This window comes from Taudactylus pleione, unplaced genomic scaffold, assembly GCF_031769625.1.
Source record: "Taudactylus pleione unplaced genomic scaffold, aTauple2 ptg000849l, whole genome shotgun sequence".
Lineage (NCBI taxonomy): Eukaryota > Metazoa > Chordata > Amphibia > Anura > Myobatrachidae > Taudactylus > Taudactylus pleione.
The window spans coordinates 638,346-659,636 of NW_028285251.1; the positions used below are offsets into that span (position 1 = coordinate 638,346).

Here is a 21,291-nt window from a genome sequence, read left to right on the forward strand (position 1 = left end):
ATATTGCTTATACTTTCCCTGCAACCCATGCCTAGTCAAATCCACAGCGCTAATACTTCCAAGCTGAATCAATTGATATAATCTTTTGTTGGAACTGCCTTTTGAATTACCCCAAAGCAACATACTAACTACACTTGCTTTGATTCTGCACCTCACTGCTACAAACAGATTGGGATATTGTTACATGCACTTACTTTTGGAAAAAAGGATACAAGTTTCAATATCCTCTTCAAATAGAGTTTTATTTGGACATTTCTACCCTGTGAACATTATTTTTACTTTTTAATTATTTTTTATTATTTTTTGCTTATATTAAAATAATCATATACACTTTTTCTTTTTTGGGCTATAGTATTATATGTAGTACATGCTAGTGATATAGGTTATTATTTTATAAAACATTTTATTATTAATATATTTTTGTCAATTGTCTGTATATTTATTATGTTTCATTGCCTTTATTATTGATGCATTAGTAGTTTTTTACTACTCTATAAGTAAAGATATCTTTTATTGACTAGCGCCTCACACCTTTTTTCTTTCCTTTAACTCCTTAGATGCCCCGGACTCACCTTGTTCAGGATGGTGTCTCTCAGGATTCCGGCGTTGGGATTAAGATAGGCGTCAGTATTTTGATGCCTATCTTAAGTCCCGTGTCGGGCTTGAACAGTCGGCATTAAGACCGGAGGCACATCGTCCGGCGGTCTAATAACTACATCCTGGAGTATGTATGTAGTTGAAGGCAGGTAAAAGAAGTAAGGTTTGATTAGTTTGTAAATATAATTTTTTGATTCCGAAGCAAATTTATAAAGGCAGGAGGGGAGCACTTTACAAAGAAAATTTGGCCATTCACATCAGCTCCTGCTCCAGTGGAGCTTACAATTTATGTTCCCTATCACATGTACACCCACACACATATACCCTAGGGTTAATTTTTGTTGGGAGCCAATTATTAACCTACCAGTATATTTTTGGAGTGAGGGAGGAAAACTGAGCACCCGAAGGAAACCCACCAAGCACAGGCAGAATATACAAACTCCACACATGATTATTGTTGATAATTAAACCATAAAAAATTAAATAAGAGATGTGGACAGCATTGTAATAAAACAAGCATCCAAAATCCCAATTAAGTCGATTCCTTGAGAACTAAGGCCTAGTCAAATTGAATAAGTAATGGGGCATAGATGCCTGGATGGTAAGCCTGTAAAGGATGGCATTGCAAGACACAAATGAACATGAACGCCCAGTAAAGTACAGTAATATACAGTACACTGCCTTTCATACACACAATCTTGGCAAAGCCCATAATGGAAAGTGGTGCAAGACGGAATTGTGTTCCCACCCACGTGTTGTATATTAAAAAGGACATCATAATAATAAATCATTTATTTATATGGCACCACAAGTGTTCTGCAGCACCTCAAAGTATATACAAACAGGTGACCAGTGACTTACAGTACTATACTATACAATACAATGCAATGCAGGACAATGGACATGGATAATATACATTGCTACATTAGTGACCATAACACCCAGATAAGCAACCAAGTGTTAGGTGCCCTAGTGGGGAGTAAGAAGTAGATGAAAGTAAAGTAGGGAGAAGCACAAGAGGGTGGATGGCCCTGCTCGCAAAGTTTATCAAACCAATTACTTCAACAACAGGGACTGCCACTCTTGTGGCTGAAGTGATTGGTTAGTATGGGCCCCCACAAAACAAGCTACCAATGGGCAGCTAACAGTTTTTTAATGATGTCTACAGTGGCAAGATGTCGTCATCATTATCATCCTCACCCTCATCAGTGTAGTGTTCACTCTAGGTGCAGGGTGCTGATCAGTGAGGATGTAGACGTGATGTCCCGCTACAGCTAATATAACTGGACCTACACATCACATCCAAAATGTTTCCCATGAAAATTAAAATATGCCATCCTCACTGATCAGCACTCTGCTCCATCCTCACTGATCAGCACTCTGCTCCATCCTCACTGATCAGCACTCTGCTCCATCCTCACTGATCAGCACTCTGCTCCATCCTCACTGATAAGCACTCTGCTCCATCCTCACTGATCAGCACTCTGCACTTACACACTATCAGTGTTTATATAAATTTTCACACAATACTAACTCATCCCCACTGATCAGCACTCTGCTCCATCCTCACTGATCAGCACTCTGCTCCATCCTCACTGATCAGCACTCTGCTCCATCCTCACTGATCAGCACTCTGCTCCATCCTCACTGATCAGCACTCTGCTCCATCCTCACTGATCAGCACTCTGCTCCATCTTCACTGATCAGCACTCTGCACTTACACACTATCAGTGTTTATATCATTTTCACACAATACTAAAGCTGGTGATACAGAGATGCCTGCCTGGGAATGAGCTAGCATTTTGGGCTACTACTGCTGCTGAAGGCGATACACCCAACCAGTTGGCTGTCTCAGTCATGTAATCTTTAGTTTGCCCAGTACTGCTTGTCCACATATCTGTGGTTAAGTATACAGTGGGTGCAACGGCATTTTGCAGACCAATAATTAACGTAAGGGTACAGGTGAGGAATTGCTTTTCTAATAAATGGAATCGAGATGAAATTTGGTAGTGGGGACACAGGACCCAATGCATTAATGGTGGATGTTGGATGCAAATCTAAGACTAGCAATGATCCGCTGTGTGACTGGGTGACAGGTGTCAAACTTGCTTCTTCTTGCAAAAAATTGTTTAACAGTCAATTATTTTCTGACACTACTACTAGTATTCTTGGTCTCCTTCTGGGATGAAGATCCAGCCCCAGCAGCAGCAGGCCTACCGCTTAAGGATTCTTCTGAGGAATGCTGGATAAGGGACAACTCAGTTAGCCTTAGCAAATTTGATGCAGTACTAGCTCCAATCTTTAGTGAGGATATTGAAGGTGACGGGGATGGAGATTGCAGGTGCCGGGATCTAGTGGAGCGTAGGGAGCTAGGTGATGCTGTACTGCTTGATGTTACTTTTTTAGCTTAAGTTTCTGATTTTGATAAAAACTTTTCATGAACGCGCTGCAAATGACAGAACAGAGGAAGTTCCTACATGGTTAAGGTCCCTACCTCTACTTACTGTGGCTTTCCAAATGCTACAAATGGCAAGACAATTGTTGTCAGGATTTGGGTAAAAATAATTCCACACATACGAGGTGAATTTTTGCGTCTTATGCCTAGGCATGAAAATGGCTGCCTTCTTATCACAAGCAAGAACTGCTTCCACTGGTGCCTCACTTACAAATAACATCCTCATCATCAACATTCTCATTAGCGCCGGCGTCAGCTACACAAATATCCCCCTCATCCTGTTGCACTTCCACAATAGCATGCTCAATTTCTAGGTCAGCATCTTCACTTGTGCTGCTCATCTCCACATTGGCAGAGGATGTGGAAATGGAGGAAGGCGGCTTCTCTACGAGTACAGTATCGGAAAGGTTAGGCTCACGAATAACACTTGCGAACACACTCCTCTCAGGGATTTGTGACGTTTCTGGACACACATTCCATACCATATAAACAGAATGTTTCAACCTGACTCTTTCAGATTGTAATGAAATTTGGTATAATAATTGATGGCTTGGGTGTGAAGATAAATGCAAAATCTTAGGCCAATAAGTACACTGATTTTGAAGTTATATGCCTTTAAAGCTGCCATTTTTTAACAAAAAAATTGCAATTAACAGTTTTTTAAATTGCTTTTGCAGCACACCTAATTGAGCTAGAGAGTTGGGCAATGTCTCATTTTAAAACTCTTTTTATGGGATTTCATATACAATGCAAATAACACTTTGGGGATATAATAACAGTATGAACAATTGAGTGTTTTTTTAAAAGAAATAAAATATATGGCTTTTTGAGAAACTCCAAGTATTGATTTTAAACATTTTACATTGTTATTGAAATATACTGCTGTGTTATATTTTACATGAAAGCCCATAAAAAGAGGTTTAACATTAGACCTTGCCCAACTCTCAAACTCAATTAGGTGAGCTGCAAAAGCAATTTAAAAGACTGTTAGAAGCAAATCTTTTGTTAAAAAAATTGCACTTTTAAAGGCAGATAATTTCAAAACCAGTGTACTTATCAGCCTAAGATTTGGAGGTTTTCTTTACACCCATTGCAGGATTTATTATATCAAATTTAATTGAAATTAGATAATATAAGGTAGAATTTTTTCAGAAATTTTGTTGATTTGATGTGGATGACCCCTTTCTTGCCACTGCAATTGGTGTATAGTATGTTGACAATTTTATGTTTTTCTGCAGGAAACTTTCCCTTTATTAGAGGTTTTTTTTTTTTTCTTTTACAATTTAAAATATGCTTTTGATTTTAGATGCCCCGACTAAAGCCCTCTATGCCCTTGATCATCGGCTTTAGTAGATGGCATTGAAGCATTATCATCATGACAAGTGGCAGCAGATGCAGCGCTAGTGCTTGGTCGCTATTCCTGCGTGATCCATATCAACACCTGAAGTTTTTTTTAACAAACACTATTTAAAAAAAAATAAACAAACTGCCCACCAACTACAACGCACTGTGAAAATAATATTAAGGCGGTGGGCTTTGATCTACTGACTGTTAGTGTGAGACTTAAAAAAAACAGTATGAAGTTTATCGAACAAAAACACTTTAAAAAAAAAAAAAAACACATACAAGTAATTAGTAATATCATAGAATATTGTTGCACTAAAAAAAAAAAACAACAATGTTTTGCTGACTGCCTACCCCAAAAAAACTAGCTCGGCCAGTATTGCTCTAAGGGAGATGTGGGTGCCACTGCCCATCAAAGCAACACAGTGTCGCTTTCCTTGAAGTTGAACTTGAACTTTGCAGCACCACTGTCTCTCCTAATCTCCTTTCCCTCTGGAGGTCATGTGACAAAACACCCGAATCACCACGGAAGGGACTTATATCGGATCCAAAACACGGGCGATCCAACACCAGGAATATGACGTTTTGCCCTTTTTTTAAATCCGAAAATGGCGAAGAGATCTGAGCAGAGGCTCGGATCACCTCGGTTCAGGAAGTTTGGGTGGGTTTGGTTTCCTGGGAACCGAACCCGCTGAGCTCTATTAAGTACATTGAGTTCTATATTCCAGAAATTATATAATACAACCTCTATAATATTTCCAGGGTCAGGCACAAAATAAATAATCCCACACTAATCCCTTCTCAGTTATATCAAGCACTGTGTGTCTTACTTGTTTATGGGGTGCTACTGCCGAACTCTGGGCCTCATTCAGACCCGGTCGCTATGCTGCGCTCGCTCGCATTGAGCGATTTTTCTCAATCTGCGCATGCGTATAATTCGCAATGTGCGTGCGCAAACCAGTCAGTGCGTTGTGAAAGTGCTCCCCCGTAGCCTGCAGTCGGGCCGCTATTTTGAGTGACAGATAGTGCCGTTTGTGGGTGGTAACAAGGGAAGGTGCTTGTGAACGGGGGAGTGGATGTGCGAACGCAGGCGTGCCCGACCGTCAGAACGGAGTTTAATGGGTGTGCATAATTAGCAAAGTAGCATCATTGAACATGTGACTGATTATTTTTCCCTGAACTGCTCACACTACTTGCGGGAGGCTAGGTCTACCTTAAGTGCTGCGAGCAGCTCCGATGGCTCCCAATGGTCCCGATTAATCCTACATTTCCCGGAGATGATGTTTGTTGTGAGTGACAAGGGGGCGTCTTTAAACACTAGCGAGCGCAATAAGCCCTCGCCCGCTAAGATATAGAGGTGTCCTTACACCGCAAAGAGCGAGCGCATGTTTTGCATAGACGGACCCTTTTTGAGAGCGAGCGGCCGCAAACAGCATCCGGGTCTGTATCAGGCCCTCTGTTATATAAGTTTTGTGAAGAAAAGAGACAAGATGAATTCATGTATTTAGTGCATTTGGAACCCCACATTTGCAGGCCCTTTCTCTCCATGTATGCTACCAAAACTGTCATCCATGACATTCTCATCTCACACTTAGACTATTGTAATCTACTCCTCACAGATATGCCAAATTCAAATCTCACTCCTCTCCAGTCCATCCTCAATTCCTCCTTTTATCGCTTTCATCACTTAATGTGCTGTGCTCCTCTGCCAGTCGTTCCACCGGCTCTCAGGCCCATACTCCTCTCACCTACTGTACCTACAAGCCCTCACTAGTCTTCAGCCTCATGTCCACACTCACACTCCTACTTCACCAAGGACTGTTCTCTCTCCTTGTGCTTGATTACCTTCTCCCATAATACCTCCAGGATTTCTCCCGCAGGGCCTCCAAACTTTGTAATGCAGCCCCATCCTATCAGAAATTCTTCCTGCCTTCAAATGGGCCCTTAAAACCCATCTAACCCTACCACCCATGCCGCTAACTCTCCAACCTTTGCTCTGTCACCCATAGCCCCTCTGAAATGTAATCAATTGGTATTAATTATGCAACTATATTTATATGTAAAATATATGTGAGGTGCATCTTCACTTGTGCTGCTCATCTCCACATTGGCAGAGGATGTGGAAATGGAGGAAGGCGGCTTCTCTACGAGTACAGTATCGGAAAGGTTAGGCTCACGAATAAGGATCTTCACCCGAAGCACCACAGAGCCAGGCATCTGCTGAATAAGCTGCAACTTCACCTTATCGTCCTTGCTGCAATTTAGACAATAAGGGCAAGATAGGAGTACCCCTTCCAGACTTTGATGTTATAATATGTCTGTTGCTTCAGCACAGATTGTGAGAGCCCAAAAGGAGCAGAGAGGGAACACCTCCCTACCAAGCCCAGTCCGAATATGGCCACTGTTGGCAAGGACAGCCTACTATGCCAACCTAGTCCCTACTGGGGTCTTGCCAGCACCAACAGACCACCATGAGAGGTCTGCACCAACCATGGATACAGACCCTGGTGCCAAATTCCTCCACAGATTACACAGAAAGATGTTCGCCAGTATATGGAAGAGATTTTATGTCATTGTCAGCCATCCTCCTGTGCATGGTGATGTGTAAGGAGTGTATGAGACTGCGGGGGATCCCTGCTCACTGCCTGCAATGGTGGAGACCCTCTTCATGGAATCTCCAGCATCAGGAATGCTCCTAACCTGTGCACCACCGCACTGCATAAATCTCCTGAAAGCAGTCATGGTCCATTAAATAATAAAATCAACATAAGAAATAAACTTTGGCACTGGCAGCAAAGAAGACATTTCTTCGCTACACTACGGTTAATTTGAACTAAAACTGGGTCCCTGCAAGTGCAGGTTATAGACGGGAAGGAGCTACTGACAAGTTTTCGGTGTCCGCACTTATTTAACCACCACAATACCCCAATGCTTCCAGTGCACCTCAACTGGATAAAGATATATGTGAAGATTTATGTCAGACCTACAAGCTCAGCCTATGGTCTCGTGGTAACTGGTGAGCTAAATATACAATAAGTACATACAGAAAAATATGTAATTTATAAAAGCCTTGAATAGTTTATTTAAAGTTCCACGTGTGGGACTGAGTTCTGCAGTAATATTGCGGAATAAACGTTTACAACAATACACATTACATTCTTTTTAAACATACTAAAAAATATTTTGGGAAAATTTACTTTTATTTGTGTGCAGTGCTGCTACAAGGGTAATTTACTAATACATGTCAGCTGGAATGTGTGAGGGATATTCACAGATATATGGCAATGTGTGATATTCTGATATACAAAGTAGTACAGAGAACGATAAAGACCTATGCAACATACAGCAGTAAGCTCGGCCTCACTTACATGGCACATAAAAGACAAACCCCATATTTTATAAGGATATGGGGACAGATTCAGACCTGTGTTTGTGTCCTCAAAGACTTCGCATGGACGCTTTCTCAGGGAAGCACAAATATCTGCTGCACCTGCGGATTCCGCCTTCGCCGATCTCTCAGGGATATCTGTGTAATGACCTGGTGATACAAACGCATATTTCCTATGAAATCCGGGACCAGAATACAACGTAATTTTACCATTCTGCAAATCATTCCATAAATGTAAATCTGTGAGCCCTGAGCCAATCCGCTGTGTAGGTACAGGGCGCAGAGTTGCGCAGAGCAGCGGGTATATGTTCCTGATCTCGATACACAGCTTTAAGGATAGATGGAAGGAGGAAGGACAGCCTATGTATTTACTAACATGCAAGAGTAACTAATAAAGTCACCTGAAGATGGAGATACTAGATTACAAAACTAAAATGTTCAGACATTACCTAGGACGTGTAGAGACAAATACTTTGTGCTTGTATCTTTTCTACAAGTAAACTACAGATATGTCCACGGTAATCTTGGGCAGCGTAGCAATGTAGTCGTGGTAAAATGTGCCCGCGAACAAGCACATATTCACACACACACACAGGACATTAGACAATGGGCTTTCACCACTTCACACGCACAGAGGCTCAATATACTGAACCAACGCACACCTATCACTCTGATACACACCTGGGAGCTGGGCACACACACACACACCTGGGAGCTGGAGACACACACACACACACCTGGGAGCTGGAGACACACACACACACACACCTGGGAGCTGGAGACACACACACAAACACCTGGGAGCTGGAGAGACACACACACACACCTGGGAGCTGGAGAGACACACATACACACACCTGGGAGCTGGAGAGACACACACACACACACACCTGGGAGCTGGAGAGACACACACACACACCTGGGAGCTGGAGAGACACACATACACACACCTGGGAGCTGGAGAGACACACACACACACACACCTGGGAGCTGGTTTTCTCACTCTCCCTCTTCAATGGTTAAGAATTATTACTCTCTACTTTCTGTTTGGTTCCACCCTCTCATGGCCAAATAAGGGCAGATGGATTATGGTATAGTACATAGATTAATCTGTGAAACAGAAATTTTTAATTGTAATGATAAATTGAAATTTGATTGCAATTTGGAATAAACCCATTGATTTTTTTATTTATACAGGCATGCCCATAATTTATTTCAGTCAAAGCTAATATTTAGTTTATTATAATATGAGATATGGTAAGAACTTACCCTTGTTATCTCTATTTCTACGAAGTCCATAGGGTTCCACAGGATACCTTGGGGTATAGGTGTGACGTCAGTCGCATGGCACCATAGAGTTAAGCTTTTCAGCCTCCCAGGATGCACTAGGGTCCCCCTCCTATACCCCACCCCCGAGCCAAGGCACCTCAGTTAGTTATCAAGCCATAGGCCGGAGGAGGAGAAGGAAGAGAGAGAAAAAAGATCTGGACACATACAAAAATCACATTCTCACCAGAGGGAGACGGAAAACCGGTGACCAGAGCAAAGCCCATCTGCAGCACAGGTGCGACAGGGCGGGAGTCCTGTGGAACCCTATGGACTTCGTAGAAATAGAGATAACAAGGGTAAGTTCTTACCATATCTCATATTTTCTACTTCAGGGTCCATAGGGTATCCACAAGATACCTTGGGGATGTCCCAAAGCAGTATCCTTTAAGGGTGGGGACGCTCCTGTGCAGAAAGGAGAATCCGCCGCCCGAAGGAAGCATACTGAGAGGCGAAGGTGTCAAACCTGTAATACCTCACGAAGGTATGGACAGAAGACCACGTAGCAGCCTTGCAGATCTGGACTGCAGAGGCACCACGTCGAGCTGCCCACGAAAGACCAACAGACCTAGTGGAATGAGCCTTCACAGAAGGAGGAACCGGCAGGCCTTCATGAAGATAAGCTTCAGAAATAGCCATACGGATGCAGGCTGCCAAAGTTTGCTTTGAAGCAGGCCAACCCTTTTTACGGAAGCCATAGAGGACAAACAAAGCGTCCGACTTCCTAAACGAAGAAGTGCGGTCAACATAAGTCCTTAAGGCCCGCACAACATCCATAGAGGCCTCACCCACGGAAAGACCCGGTGAGTTAAAGGCCGGAACAACGATTTCCTCGTTAACATGAAACTGGGAAACAACTTTGGGAAGAAACTCGGGCCGAGTGCGGAGCACTGCCCTGTTCCCATGAAAAACCAAGAAAGGGGGTTTACAAGAAAGAGCCCCTAAATCAGAAACACGTCTGGCCGAAGCAATAGCCAGAAGGAAAACAGTCTTAGCTGTTAGCCATTTAAGATCCACTGAGCCCAGTGGTTCAAACGGCAGTCCTTGGAGAGCCCTCAGGACCACAGCCAAATCCCAAGGCGCCACAGGTGGAACAAAGGGCGGCTGAATGCGGAGAACACCTTGCATAAAGATGCGCACATCCGGGATTGTAGCAATCCTACGGTGAAACCAGACAGATAGGGCCGAAACCTGTACCTTCAAAGAAGCAAGGCGAAGCCCATGATCTAGTCCCGCTTGCAGGAAGGCGAGAATCCGAGACAGACGAAACTCCCGCGGTGCATAACCTCTCGGTCGACACCACTGGAAGAACGTATGCCACACGCGATGGTATATCCTCGCGGAAGACGGTTTCCGAGCTTCAACATGGTACACACCACAGAGCTGGAAAACCCCCGGGACCTCAGCATGGCCGTCTCAACAGCCACGCCGTCAAAGACAGCCGAGTCAGGTCCGGGTGAAGACAAGGACCCTGAAACAGAAGGTCTGGTCGTAGCGGCAACCGCAGAGGACTGTCCACGGACAGACCCTGAAGGTCTGAGAACCAGTGCCGTCTGGGCCACGCGGGAGCTATCAACAGGAGCGTCCCTCCTTCCTGTTTGAATTTCCGGATTACCCGTGGAAGAAGGGAGACCGGAGGGAACAGGTATGCGAACCGGAACGTCCACCGGACGGACAGAGCATCCACCAGAGACGCCCCTTCGTCTCTTGTGCGAGACCCGTACACCGGCAACTTGTTGTTGTGCCGGGACGCCATGAGGTCGATTTCTGGAAGACCCCACCTGTCCACCAGCAGTTGAAAAACGTCCGGGTGCAGGGACCATTCCCCCGGATGAACGTCCTGGCGACTTAGAAAGTCCGCCTCCCAATTTAGCACTCCCGGGATGAAGACCGCTGATATGGCCGGAAGATTGCGCTCCGCCCAAACCAGGATCCGAGAGACCTCTACGAGAGCCGCCCGACTGTGAGTTCCTCCTTGCCTGTTTATGTAGGCCACGGTGGTAGCGTTGTCCGACTGGACCTGCACCGGGTGACCCTGGAGAAACCGATGTGCCTGCTGGAGAGCATTGAAGACCGCACGGAGTTCCAAGATATTTATTGGAAGCTCCGCTTCTGTCGGCGTCCACCTGCCCTGGAACAAGTGTGGACCCGAAACTGCTCCCAGCCTCGAAGACTGGCGTCCGTTGTCAACAGGACCCAATTTGGAACCCAGAACGGACGTCCCTTGTTGAGGTGAGTCGTCTGTAACCACCAAGCAAGGGACAGGCGAACCTCCGGGGTGAGCACAATCTTCTGGGACATCAGAGACTGAGGCAGCCCGTTCCACTTGGACAGGATCAGGTGCTGCAGAGGTCTGGAGTGAAACTGGGCGAATTCCACCATGTCGAACACCGACACCATGGAGCCCAGTAACCTCATCGCCGAGTGTAGGGACACCCGGCGGCTGTGCAGACAACTGCGCACCCTTGACTGTAAAGCAGAGATCTTGTCCTCCGTCACGAAGATCCTCTGCTGTCCCGAGTCCAATAAGGCTCCCAGATGCAGAATCCTCCGAGACGGGATTAGAGTGGACTTCTGCCAGTTGATTAGCCAGCCGTGCCGTTGCAGCAGTGCAATGGTCAGGTCCAAGTGGCGTAACAGGAGCTCTGGAGATCCTGCCACCAATAACAGGTCGTCCGAGTACGGCAACATGCGGACTCCCTGCAGCCGCAGAGAAGCCGCCATGACCGCCATCACCTTGGTGAAAACACGTGGTGCTGTCGCCAGGCCAAAACGTAATGCCCGAAACTGGAAGTGGTCGCTGCGGATTGCAAACCTGAGGAACTGTTGATGGCGCAAAAGAATAGGGACATGCAGGTAAGCGTCCTGTATGTCCAATGACACCATGTAGTCCCCAGGTTCCAGCGCCAGAATGATGGACCGTAGGGTCTCCATCCGAAACTTCGGAACCCGCAAAGACTTGTTGAGTGCTTTGAGGCTGAGAATCGGACGATACGACCCATTGGGTTTCTGTACCAAAAAAAGATTTGAATAGAAACCCTGGCCCCTCTGGGAGAATGGAACAGGCACTATAACTCCAGCCTGGAGCATAGTGTGCAATACCTTCCGCAGCTCCATAGCCTTGTTCCGGTCTGATGGTAGACCCGTGGTGAAGAATCGCGCCGGGGGTCTGTGCCGGAAGGAGAGGGCGTACCCGTGAGAGACCACCTCGAGAACCCAAGTGTCTGTCGTAGTGGCCGACCAACACTGGGCGAACTGCAGCAGGTGGCCTCCCACCCTGGGATCCCCCAAAGGGAGGCCCGGACCGTCAGGCCGCAGGCTTGTCATCTGGCTTGGGGGCCGGACGTCTGGTACTCCATGCCTGCTTCCGGGGCTTGGCCGATTTCTTAGGGCCAGCCTGTCGAGGAAACGACTGTGGTTTGGGCCTGTCCTGGGCCCTAGATGACCGAAAAGGACGATGGTCCAGAACCAGAAGGAGCAGCGGCCGACGGGAGACAAGCCGATTTGGCTGCCGCCAGCGTGGCCACAATCTTATCCAGATCCGGACCGAAGAGAACTTCTCCGGTAAACGGCAACGCCTCCAGACCCTTTTTGGAATCTGCGTCTGCCTTCCAGGATCGCAGCCACAAGGTGCGACGAGCAGCCACCGCTGCTGAAGAAATTCTAGACACCAGAGTACTAATGTCTAGGGCCGCCTCGTTGATATAAGTGGCCGAATCACGGAGATTGCCAATCAACTCTGCCTATTCGGCCGGACAGTCGGAATGAAAAGAAGCCTCTAATGAATCCGCCCAGCGCTCCATAGCTCTGGCAACCCAGCAAATGGCCATAGCCGGCCGTGCTGCCCCCCCGCAAGGGAATAAGCGGACTTCAGGCAGATCTCCACCTTGCGGTCCGTAGCATCCTTAAGGGAGGACCATGGATGGCATCGGCAATGTGGCACTACGGACAAGACGGGTCACGTGAGAATCCACCTGTGGAGGGGATTCCCACTTTGCAAAATAATTATCCGCGAACAGATAAGCCACCGCCAGGCGTCTCTGCGGCTGGTATCTTTTGCCAGGCTGTTTCCACGCCTCCTCTAAATGGTCCACTAACTGACCCGAAAGAGGAAAGACTGTGGCATCGCCCTTCACATCTTTGAAAAAGGCATACTTAGATTTAGCCGCTGGGGGAACTTCGTCCTCAATCACCAAGGCTGTGCGGACCGCCCGAATAAGTCCAGGAATATATACCTTGGACTTTGCATCAGCGTCCTTACTGTGGAGAGGTTCCTGATCGTAAGGATCCAGAATCTCCCCATCATCAGACATCCCCTCGTCATCCTCATAAGGAGCCGACAGAGACGCCACCGGCCGTTTATGCGGCTGCATCACAGACTCCCCTTGCAACACATCCGACAAGTGCTGTACAGAACTCGTCAGGGAGTTAACCCACGCTGGCTCCTGAGAAACCGGGAGCAGGGAAATAGGGAGACTGTGGGGTACCACCAATTGTCGTGGGAAACCCTGCATGGGTGACGACACCACTGGCTGCTGGGACAAACCCATCGGTGTAAACGCGGGCTGCGGAGCTAACTGGCCCACTAAGGCTGTAAGCGCCTGAGCGAAACAAGCCCAGGGCGGCTCCTGTACCGGTGCTGTAACCGTAAGCGGCCGCGCCATGGACAAACACTGCCGGCAAAGGCCCTCCGCGCTACCCTCCCCCTCCGCTAACGGTACTTTACATGTAGTACATTGTAGCCGGAGAGGAAAATCACTTTCAGACATGATGGCACCAAGTATGTGACCCCTCTCACCAATTATATAGTAAATAGGCGAGAGACCACCCTGCAGCACCGCACCGCAAGGGCTTAGCAGAAAGAAAAGGGACAGTAATAAAGCTGACAGTCAGAATAGAAGATACAGGCAGCAGCGCTAACACAGTCACATACAATGCAAAGAAAATCAATTCCTGCACTAACAGCGCTGATCACTCAACTACGCAGACACAGGGCCTGGTAGGACACAGCGCTGCATACACAGACCTGACCACAGCGGAGGAGAGGTATGCGGGGGGACCCAGACCACGATGCTTCCGTCCAGCGCTTCCAGCAGCGTTCACCATGCGTCCAGAAGAAGATGGCCGCCGAGGAGCAGAGTGGAGGCTTGCCTGGGGGAGGAGCGCTGCCACAGGACCAGTCGGCAGCGTGCAGAGAGGGCTGTGTGCAGCGGGGGAGGCGCCGGCTGTGAGACAGGGAAGGCGCGCTCCCCTGGCATGCATTTAACCCCTGGGACGCCGCAGCGCTACCGCTCTGCTGCGGTCCGCTGTCCCAGGGGGTAGTGGAAGCGCAGGTTGGTCGCCTGGCTCCACGCTGCAGCCAGTCCCCAGGGAGCCCCCTGCCTGGGGACTCAGGACCATGTGATCAGCGGGGACCCACCGCGGGACCCCGCTGCTTAGCTTTGTCCCCCTTAAATCCGGCCATGGTCCGGAACATCTGGGGTCACCGCTAGCTGTGACCCCAGATGCTCACCTGCATCCCCGGATCGGTACCGGCGTTCTGGTACCGGCAGGGGTGTAGGGAAGACAGCATGGACGTCAGGACTGACTGTCCATGCTGTACATCCAGATGTGCAGCCACAGCTGCATAGGAGAAAGCTTCAGGGGCTCTTGTAGCCCCCACTCCGACAGGTGCACCCGACTCCGGCCGGGCACCAAACTAAACTGAGGTGCCTTGGCTCGGGGGCGGGGTATAGGAGGGGGACCTTAGTGCATCCTGGGAGGCTGAAAAGCTTAACTCTATGGTGCCCGGCGACTGACGTCACACCTATACCCCAAGGTATCCTGTGGATATCCTATGGACCCTGAAGTAGAAATATATTTTTTATAACCACATCACCATCCATACAATATTTGTTGGCTTAATTCCCCTATTACTGTAGGGGTATAATCTTTACACAATTTTTCCGTGTGTATCCACAAACACAGTAAGTGTTTGCAGCTGTAATACATAATTTAAGAAGCACCGCAATAGTGTTTGTATTTATGTTTCACATTAGTGACCCAGACAGGAGACATTATTACAGAACGGTATGCTCAGCTAAACCGATACCAAAAACTTTCCTTCCAATGTACCCTTTATGCAAAACTGTGAAAATGAATTTTACAAATGTGTAGAGAGACAACTATATTGCAGCTCGACGCACCTGCTCAGCTGAGGCTCCAATCCTGCCGCCCAAGAAACACCAGCAGATCCAGTGGAATGATGTGAAATCTAGGACGCCGTTATATGAGCCTGCTGGACAGCTGACCCAAACCAATCAGACATTATTAACCTGTTATGACGTCAGCCGCCCTGTTTCGTGCTCCATACAGAACAAACAGGGACGTCTGTCTTGAGAGCTTCTGTTCTCTTCAAATAAATCTTTAGAGCTATAACCCAGGCTTGAACATCCCGTGGCTCTCCAGGTGTTGTAGTTTCACAAGTACCAGCATGCTTTGCCAGCTGTTGGCTGGCTATCTATTAGCAAATCATGCTGGGGCTTGTAGTTTCACAGCACCTGAAGAGCAACAGGTTGATGAGGGCTGCACTAACTACATTCAGCAAGACCACCTGATCCTGTCTAGTGGGAGTTCTTCCACATTAAACAATGGAATAGCAATCTTCTGGTTTAGATAAAAACTATATTCAACCCTTGGTTGCAAAGATGGACTAATGCTTAATACTGCCCATAGCACGGAACACCTGAAATAAATACCAGTTCTTCAAGCTAAACCAATTGCAAATAGTAAAACTGCCTTCCAGGTCACTAACTGCATTTCCACTGACGTCAATGGTCCACATGGAGGAAACTGAATAGCTGCGAGAACCGGGATGAGCTCTCACGACTCTAACTGAGGAACATGCGATGACTGAACTTGTATAACACCCTGCAAAAATGTCCTATCTGCCGTGATATCTGCTCATTTCCTTTGGTAATAAGCCTATAATTTAAATACTTGAACATAGGTACAGTCCTTCATCCAATCCAGGTAGTAGGAAAGAAAGCAACTTAGGCAGACTGAAAAGGGAATTATGCACCCAATTCCTCTCACATAAATCCTCCAGAGTCTATTGTAGAAAAGACTTAAACAATGTAAAATAAGAAATGAGCAGCCTGAATCTGAATAGAAAACGTCACCGTGTCTGAGCTTGATGTCGCTTCATCAGAATGGGCGCTATTTATTTTATGTTATTTTCCACGGATCATTGAATGCCTTAAAGATACATAAAAACAACCGTACATATTATGGGCTGAATGTATATAGCAGACACCAATGTACATAAGTACTTTGTGTAGATACATTGTGCAGAAACCCTGTAACCGATACTCCAAAATCACAAGGGTCACCCTTATGGCATTTCCTTATTAGAACCAGAAGGTTTGCAGGCATGTCATGGAACACTCCAGGATAATATTAATTGCTTCCCTTGTGGATCCTTTCATCAGTTTACATGGGAGTAGGAATGGAGTGGATATACTGTAATTCTGCCTTCTATAAAAAATGTGTGTAGATACACTCACATTGAAATCATCAGAGAGCGGCAGTCAGGCCTCCTGCCCGAGCAGCGGCAGTCAGGCCTCCTGCCCGAGCAGCGGCAGTCAGGCCTCCTGCCCGAGCAGCGGCAGTCAGGCCTCCTGCCCGAGCAGCGGTAGTCAGGCCTCCTGCCCGAGCAGCGGCAGTCAGGCCTCCTGCCCGAGCAGCGGCAGACAGGCCTCCTGCCCGAGCAGCGGCAGACAGGCCTCCTGCCCGAGCAGCGGCAGTCAGGCCTCCTGCCCGAGCAGCGGTAGTCAGGCCTCCTGCCCGAGCAGCGGCAGACAGGCCTCCTGCCCGAGCAGCGGCAGACAGGCCTCCTGCCAGTGCAGCGGCAGTCAGGCCTCCTGCCCGAGCAGCGGCAGTCAGGCCTCCTGCCCGAGCAGCGGCAGACAGGCCTCCTGCCCGAGCAGCGGCAGACAGGCCTCCTGCCCGAGCAGCGGCAGACAGGCCTCCTGCCCGAGCAGCGGCAGTCAGGCCTCCTGCCCGAGCAGCGGCAGTCAGGCCTCCTGCCCGAGCAGCGGCAGTCAGGCCTCCTGCCAGAGCAGCGGCAGTCAGGCCTCCTGCCAGAGCAGCGGCAGTCAGGCCTCCTGCCAGAGCAGCGGCAGACAGGCCTCCTGCCAGAGCAGCGGCAGACAGGCCTCCTGCCAGAGCAGCGGCAGACAGGCCTCCTGCCAGAGCAGCGGCAGACAGGCCTCCTGCCAGAGCAGCGACAGTCAGGCCTCCTGCCAGAGCAGGGGCAGTCAGGCCTCCTGCCAGAGCAGCGGCAGTCAGGTGTAAGTTTGCTTAAAGAGCTATTGGCTGTCCCTGCTGTGGGGTGTGATGTAGTGTAACTGCACTTTAGTAAATATACCCCTGAGTGTTTACATGCTTATTGTACAAACTCTCTGGTAGGATCATTCCTCCGTTATACGCACCATGTATATTTCCTTCTCTATATGCTTTGGGTGGCTGATTCTGAGTCAGACAGATCTCTGTGCACGGACGTAAATGGCGGGTTTTGCATGTGTTTGACCTATTCTGAAATGGATCTTTGGGCATTTTGGGGGTGAAAACTGGGCAACGATAAGGCGAGTATCAAGGGCATGTTTCCAAAGCTCTGTACAATTCTGAGGCGTGCGTGCGGGGGAAGGGTAGTCTGTTTCTGACGGATGTCTTACACCTAGCATGAACCAATAGTAATGAATGGCGTAAAATCACACTTATGCATTAGCTAAACAAAACCTTGGTATAACATAAGGCAGGGCCCGACAAATCCCAGGGGCCAGGTCGCCATGGCTACCAGATTTTGCAGTGAGAGAGGAAGCCAGTGTTCGTTAATACGCGCTATAGCGCATATTTTACCCTAAATTGAGGACTGGGGACTCACTATTACAGAGTGGATGGGTCCCTGGGGACGCGCTCTGCTGCAGCCAATCCCTTGGCTTCTGTATCTGTGCCGGGTCCGGCGGCCAATCTCGTGGCGCCTCTGATGTCTCCAGAGATTTTGGGGAGGAGCCAGCCGCCCGTTGGCGCCTTCACTGTTCAGGATGCAGAGTCTGTGCTGCGGTACACAGTGGAGTGAAGAAGGCGCTTCCAGCGGCATGGAGAAAGAGACATATACAGCTACGAGGAGCTGAGGGAGGAGTATTCTTGTAAGTTATGTGGGGCTGGCATCTGCTAACGGGGTAAGAAGAAGCTGCTGCTAACAATCCTCATGCAAATGGGGGAGGAGGGGGGGGGCGGGCGGTACCTGCTACCAATGATTATGCAAATGGGGGAGAAAATGGTGTGTGTAGTGAGCTGGCAGTGCTGCAAAACTGGGGTGGAAGAAGCTGCTAAATAAGAAATCTGCTAATCTCCCTTATCCCTCCCTACCTCCAGTACTGCCTGCCCCTTTCTCCCAGAGCTGTCCCAACTGCTGCCTGCCTCATTCCTTCCCTACACCTAGTACCTCCCCACAGTAAAGCCTGCCCTTACCCCCCTCTACCCCAACTGCTCCCTGCCTCATCCCCCAGCTCCACCCCAACTGCTCCCTGTATCATCCCCCAGCTCCACCCCAACTGCTCCCTGCCTCATCCCCCCAGCTCTACCCCAACTGCTCCCTGCCTCATCCCCCCAGCTCTACCCCATGTGCTCCCTGCCTCATCCCCCCAGCTCTACCCCAACTGCTCCTTGCCTCATTCCCCCAGCTCTACCCCAACTGCTCCCTGCCTCATCCCCTAGCTCCACCCCAACTGCTCCCTGCCTCATCCCCCAGCTCTACCCCAACTGCTCCCTGCCTCATCCCCCAGCTCTACCCCAACCGCTGGCTGTCTCATCCCCCAGCTCTACCCCAACTGCTCCCTACCTCATCCCCCCAGCTCTACCCCAACTGCTCCCTGCCTCATCCCCCAGCTCTACCCCAACTGCTCCCTGCCTCATCCCCCAGCTCCATCCCAACTGCTCCCTGCCTCATCCTCCCAGCTCTACCCCAACTGCTCCCTGCCTCATCCTCCAGCTCCACCCCAACTGCTCCCTGCTTAATCCCCCAGCTCTACCCCAACTGCTCCCTGCCTCATTCCCAGCTCTATCCCAACTGCTCCCTGCCTCATTCCCCAGTTCTACCCCAACTGCTCCCTGCCTCATCCCCCAGCTCTACCCCAACTGCTGGCTGCCTCATCCCCCAGCTCTACCCCAACTGCTCCCTGCCTCATCCCCCCAGCTCTACCCCAACTGCTCCCTGCCTCATCCCCCAGTTCTACCCCAACTGCTCCCTGCCTCATCCCCCAGCTCCACCCCAACTGCTCCCTGCCTCATCCTCCCAGCTCTACCCCAACTGGCCTCCAGCTCCACCCCAACTGCTCCCTGCCTAATCCCCCAGCTCCACCCCAACTGCTCCCTGCCTAATCCCCCAGCTCCACCCCAACTGCTCCCTGCCTCATCCCCCAGCTCTACCCCAACTGCTCCCTGCCTCATCCCCCAGCTCTACCCCAACCGCTGGCTGTCTCATCCCCCAGCTCTACCCCAACTGCTCCCTACCTCATCCCCCCAGCTCTACCCCAACTGCTCCCTGCCTCATCCCCCAGCTCTACCCCAACTGCTCCCTGCCTCATCCCCCAGCTCCATCCCAACTGCTCCCTGCCTCATCCTCCCAGCTCTACCCCAACTGCTCCCTGCCTCATCCTCCAGCTCCACCCCAACTGCTCCCTGCTTAATCCCCCAGCTCTACCCCAACTGCTCCCTGCCTCATTCCCAGCTCTATCCCAACTGCTCCCTGCCTCATTCCCCAGTTCTACCCCAACTGCTCCCTGCCTCATCCCCCAGCTCTACCCCAACTGCTGGCTGCCTCATCCCCCAGCTCTACCCCAACTGCTCCCTGCCTCATCCCCCCAGCTCTACCCCAACTGCTCCCTGCCTCATCCCCCAGTTCTACCCCAACTGCTCCCTGCCTCATCCCCCAGCTCCACCCCAACTGCTCCCTGCCTCATCCTCCCAGCTCTACCCCAACTGGCCTCCAGCTCCACCCCAACTGCTCCCTGCCTAATCCCCCAGCTCTACCCCAACTGCTCCCTGGCTCATTCCCCAGCTCTATCCCAACTGCTCCCTGCCTCATTCCCCAGTTCTACCCCAACTGCTCCCTGCCTCATCCCCCAGCTCTACCCCAACTGCTGGCTGGCCCAAGCATTGCCCAAACTGCTGAAAAGTCAAATTCACATGTAGAAGTCCATTTTTTTTTACTCCAAGTTTGTTGTATTTATTTGCAGTGACCTCTCCAGTCTTCTCTTTGTTTCCAGATATGATCCAACAAATGAATCGCCGCAAGATTAAAAAATATATGGTGCAGCATGTTCCAAACATGCAAAAGGTATTTATATATAACAATTCTCATATATAAAAATGATGACATAAAAAGAAATAACGCAGTAACACTTGTAGCATTTAGTGTACAGATAATTGTGCGGAACCGTACCATGCACTAAGATATGATAGTGAGGGGGATTCCGGTACTCCCGCACGTAAGTGCACTTCTTCGCTCCTTTTACAGAAGCTATCACTGTACATTTCCGCACAACTATCTGTATTCTGGATACTACAAGTGTTACTGCATTATTTGTTTTATGTATGTCATCACTTTCACATATGTGAGATTTTTTAGGAATAAATACCTTTACATGTTTGGAACGTTCTGAACCATATATATTTTTTCTTTTCTTTTGGGTAAAAATCTTGCGGCGATTCATTTGTTGTTTATAGCCCCCCCCAAAAAAAGATTAGACTGGTGTGGTGACTGCAGATACATACAACAAACTAAGTAAGAAAAAGGGGACTTGTCCATGTGAATGAGACCTTTTGGATGATACGATTCCTAAGGGAAGTTTTCTTTTAATAAATATTTTTTATATTCTATGTGTGACTACCAGAAGCGCCAAAGAACAATTTCTCCCTTTTATTTTTATCATTGTGTATTTCTGGTGACAGGGAACGTGTAAATGTATAGGCCGTATAGCTGGGGGCGCCAGCACAAATTCTACTCCATTTTACTATATATGTATTGCCCAAACTGCTAGCTACCTTTACCCACCCCCTCCCTACGGCCAGCACAGTAATGCCTGCCCTTACCCCCTCCCTAGCACTGCACCCCCCCTTTACCCCAACTGCTGCCTGC

General features: G+C 48.9%; 1 protein-coding gene across 2 annotated transcripts in view; it reads right to left on the minus strand.

Moving 5' to 3' along the window:
- LOC148474350 (uncharacterized) overlaps positions 1 to 21,291 on the minus strand; it is a 131,645-nt gene that overhangs the window by 48,938 nt on the left and 61,416 nt on the right. For both annotated transcript variants that reach the window (XM_088458766.1, XM_088458765.1), the window contains exon 3: positions 7,821 to 7,934. In XM_088458766.1, the coding sequence (XP_088314892.1) occupies positions 7,821 to 7,934 (114 nt within the window). The remainder of the gene's footprint in view (positions 1 to 7,820; positions 7,935 to 21,291) is intronic.